Source organism: Empidonax traillii, unplaced genomic scaffold (genome assembly GCF_003031625.1).
Source record: "Empidonax traillii isolate 1590-97213 ecotype Southwest subspecies unplaced genomic scaffold, ASM303162v1 scaffold1932:size82158, whole genome shotgun sequence".
NCBI lineage: Eukaryota > Metazoa > Chordata > Aves > Passeriformes > Tyrannidae > Empidonax > Empidonax traillii.
In genome coordinates this window covers 1-4,259 of record NW_020957125.1, presented here as the reverse complement: position 1 = coordinate 4,259, position 4,259 = coordinate 1, and the positions used below count along the sequence as shown (strand labels likewise).

General features: G+C 72.6%; 1 protein-coding gene across 1 annotated transcript; it reads left to right on the top strand.

Annotated features, from left to right (window-relative positions):
* Positions 1–625: 625 nt before the first annotated feature.
* Positions 626–4,108, top strand: MTMR11 (myotubularin related protein 11; the record flags this gene model as incomplete). Its single annotated transcript, XM_027909044.1, has 14 exons — positions 626–674; positions 772–916; positions 1,054–1,442; positions 1,564–1,706; positions 1,811–1,877; positions 1,914–2,067; positions 2,211–2,298; positions 2,396–2,484; positions 2,570–2,691; positions 2,777–2,840; positions 3,064–3,134; positions 3,207–3,382; positions 3,618–3,788; positions 3,905–4,108. Coding segments are annotated over exons 1-14 (1,932 nt in total), but the record flags the coding sequence as incomplete, so codon positions are not given.
* Between the last annotated feature and the right edge of the window lie 151 nt (positions 4,109–4,259).

The window sequence follows — 4,259 nt, the reverse complement described above, 5'->3', positions numbered from 1 at the left end:
GCCCCGGTGGTCGGCGAGGCGGGGGCCGGGCGGGCCCGGCTCGGGAGCCGCCGTTCCGGCCGGGAGGAGAAGGCTCCGTGCTTGGGCCGTGAGTCACCGCGCTCCGCCCGGCCCCGGGAGAGGCCCCGGGCCCCCCCCCGTGACGCTGCGGGGACGGGACGGGGTTTGGGGGTTCCCCTGCCCGGGGCAGCGCTTACTGGGGGGCCGGGGCTCGGGGACCCCAGGACCGCCCGTCCCTGGCGGGGTCTCCGGGGCTGCGGGGACCCCAGAACGGCCTGTCCTTGGACGGGGCCCCCAGGGCTGTACCCCCGCCTGGGCTCTCCCCGCTTTCCCACCGCCGGCACCGGGCGCTGGGATGGAGCGGGGCGGGATGCCGGGAGCGGAAGGCTCGGGATGTCGGGATGGATCGAATCCCGGGCCCCGGGGGGGCGGGATACCGGGGCAGGGATGCCGGGGGAGGGCGGGATGCCGGGGTGAGGGGCGGGATGCCGGGCAGGGATGCCAGGGGAGGGCGGGATGCCGGGATGAGGGGCGGGATGCCGGGGCCGGGCCGGGCGCTCCGGGCTCCCTCCCGGCCGCTCCGGCCCCGCCGCTCCGGGCCCGCCCGGGCCAAAGTCCCTGCGCCATGAGCGGGGCCCCGGGCGGGCGCCGCCCGCCCTTCCCCGGGCTCCCAGGTAGGGCCGGGGCCGGGATCGGGGGGTCCGAGGGTCCCGGGGGGGCTCGGGGGGCTCGGGGCCCTCGGAGCCCCGGACCCAGTGCCGGTCCCCGCAGGGGAGCGGGTGCTGGAGGAGGCGGCGGGCGCCCGGCAGCGCTGCGGGGCCGGCTCCGTCCCGGGAACGCTGCTCTGCACCAACCGCCGCCTCGCCTTCCTGCCCGGCCAGGTGCGACGGGAACACCGGCAACGCCGGGAATACCGGCAACGCCGGGAACACCGGGAACGGGACCGCGGAGCCCCCCCATCCCACCGCATCCCTGTCCCGTCCCGACCCCATCCCACCGCACCCCGGCCGTCAGCCCAGCCCCTTCCCACCCCATTCCCGCCCCCTATCCCAGCCCCATTCCGGCTTCACTCCAAACTCATCCTGACCCTCATCCTGGTTGCATCTACACCCCATCCCAGCTGCACCCCAACCCCATCCCAGCTGCACCCCAACCCCATCCCAGCCCCACCCCAGCCCACCCTGCCTGGTCGATTGTGGAACCGCCGTGTTTGCCCTGGCAGCTCCTCGTGGCAGGACGGCCTCGGGGGCGAGGAACAGTGAAGGAGGGACATGGGACAGCTGTAGAGCCCAGCCCCATCCCCACCACCCTTCCTGGAATCGCGGGGGACGCTCCGGGGCAGCTTCCAGCCTTCCCTGCTCTCCCACAGGGCCCCGGCTCCCACGGCTTCCTGCGCTCCGAGGACGAGGTGGCCCTGACCTGCATCCGCAAGCTGGTGGCAGGTAACGGGACACGTGTGATGAGCTGGGCAGGTCTCGGGGCTCAGCTCAGCTCTGTGTGATGAGCTGGGCAGGTCTCAGCTGGCCCTGACAGCCTCCCCCCGCCCCGTGCCCCCCACCCCAGCCAGCAGCTTCTCCAAGCCCAAGGTGCTCACGGCCACCTCCACCCTCAAGTTCATCCCCGAGGAGCTCGCCGTGTTCTGCCGGGATTTCCGCCTGCTCCGCTTCTCCTTCCCCGACAACGGGCTGGCTCCACAAGCGTTCAGGGTGAGCCCAGGGGTGAGGGGGGTGATGCTGGAGTGTTGGACCCTCACTCTGGGTTCTGGGGGGGGTTGGAGGGGGCTCACACCCCGCCCTGGCTGCCCTCGCAGGTGGCCAACGCCATCGCCCAGGCGCGGGAAGTGGCCGCGTGGCCGGGGGACACCGAGGGACACGACGGCTGGTCCTGGCCTGGCGAGGCCCCCCCGGAGGAAGAGGAGGATGATGATGAGGAGGAGGATGAGGAGGAAGGCCTGGGTGCCACGCTGCTCTTCGAGAGCCTGCGGGACTGGGAGGAGGAGCTGGAGCGCCTGGGTGCCACGGGCTGGAGGGTGAGCGCCGTCAACGAGCGCTTCGACATGGCCCCCAGGTATGGCCCCACCGGGCATGGGGGTCCCTGGGCCCCTCAGCACCCAGGGGGGGGTCACAGCATGGACCTCCCACCCCCCCCGTGGGGGGAACCCCTCTCTGTCTGCCCCCGTGGGACCCACCCTGTGCCCCCCCTGCCCGCAGCCTCCCCCGGTACCTGTGGGTGCCCAGCGGGCTCCTGGACCACGACCTCAAGCGAACCTTCGGCCACTTCCAGGAGCGCCGGGTGCCCGTGAGTGCCCAGGGGGGCCACGGCAGGGTGGGGTGGGGGGCTGGTGCTGGTGCTGGTGCTGGTGCTGGTGGGGGGGGTCACCCTGTTTCTCCCACAGCGCCTGTGCTGGCACCACCCGGCCGGGGGGGACCTGCTGAGAGCCGGCGGCTTCCACCCGGCCTCGGAGCCGGGCAGCGAGGACGTGAGGTGGGCACTGGGGGTCCTGGGGGGGGGTGGCACTGGGAGTGTCACCCCGGCCTGGCCTCACTCGGGGGTCCCTGTGCCCCCCCAGGTGCCTGGAGATGCTGCTGCTGGGGGACCGCGGGCCCTGCGTTCTGTTCGACACGGCCGAGCTGCCCTCGCCCGCCGACATCCAGCTCGCCCACCTCAAGCTGCAGGCGCTCTGCCTGCCCGGTGAGCAGCACGGGGGGAACCTGGGGACCCCCAAACCCACCCTGGGTGGGGGGCTTCCCCCACTGACCCCTCCTGTGGGACCCAGGAGCGGTGGCGGAGGAGAAGTGGCTGTCGGCCCTGGAGGGGACGCGCTGGCTGGAGCACGTCCGGTGAGCGGGGGCCAAGGAGGGGCTTTTCGGGGTGTGCAGGGGGGTGTTTTGGGGTGCAGGGGGGTGTTTTGGGGTGCAGGGGGGATATTCCCTTAAAACCCCACTCCCCACAGCTCCAGGTGGCTGTGGGACAAACGGGGGCACTGTGGTGGGTGCGTGAGCCCCCCAGGGCAGGTGCCTGTGGCATTTTGGGGTACCCTGACCTGCCCTTTTTGCCCCCCAGCACCTGCCTGAGGAAAGCCATGGAGGTGGCGTCGCTGCTGGCAGGGAGACGCTGCTCCGTGGTCCTGCAAGGTGGGGGCACCAGCAGGGGGGTGCGGGGGGAGGGAAATGGGACCCCCCCCCTCACCACCCTCATCCCCCCAGAGCCCTCGGACCGGGACCTGAACTGCCTGCTGGCCTCGCTGGTGCAGCTCCTGGGGGACCCCCACGCCCGCTCCCTGCACGGCTTCCAGAGCCTGGTACAGCGGGAGTGGGTGGCAGCCGGGCACCCCTTCCCACACCGCCTGGGGCTGCTGCGCAGGGACAGCCCCCGCCAGGAGGTGAGACCCCCAGCCCCATCCCCATCCCCATCCTCATCCCATTCCCATCCCCATCCCCATCCCCGTCCCCATCCCCATCCCCATCCCTATCCTGCAGGAGGAGGGACTCCCCTGGGGAGGAGGTGAGACCCCCATCCCCATCCCCATGGGGTGATAGGAGCAGGGACCCCCCTGGGGAGGAGGTGAGCCCCCCCCATCCCCACCCTCCCAGGGTGCCAGCAGTGTCCCCCCCCAGGCCCCCGTGTTCCTGCTGTTCCTGGACTGCACGTGGCAGCTGCTCCGCCAGTTCCCGGGGGATTTTGGCTTCACCGAGGCGTTTGTGCTGGCGCTCCACGACAGCAGCTTCAGCCCCTTCCTCAGCACCTTCCGCTTCAGCTGCCAGCGCCAGCGGGGCCAGGGCGGCCCGGTGAGGGTCCCAGACCGGGCAGGGACCCCCCAAAACCTCCCGTGTCTCCCCCCCAGCCCCTCGGTTTCCCCACCCCAAACTGGGCACTGACCCTCCCCCCCCATCTCTCCCCGCAGCCCCGGCCCCGCAGCCAGACCTACCGCCCGGTGGGGGGCTGGCAGGACCCCTCGAAGGGGTCCGGGGGGCACAGGGGGGGTCCCTCCTCCTGCCCCTTCCCCCCGGTGTGGGCCTGGGGGCTGCGCCACACGCGGGAGCAGCGGCAGCGGTTCCGGAACCCCGCGGGACCCCCGGCCCCCGCCGAGCCCCCGACCCCGGGCAGGGTGAGTGGGGCTGGGCTGGGGGGGCTGCACCCACCCCTGCTTTGCCCCCCATCTGCCCGTCCAGCTGCCTTTTCCCTCCCTTTTCTCAGTAATCCCTATTTTCCCCTATCCCATATTTTCCTTTCCCAATGGATTCCACCCCCACATCTCC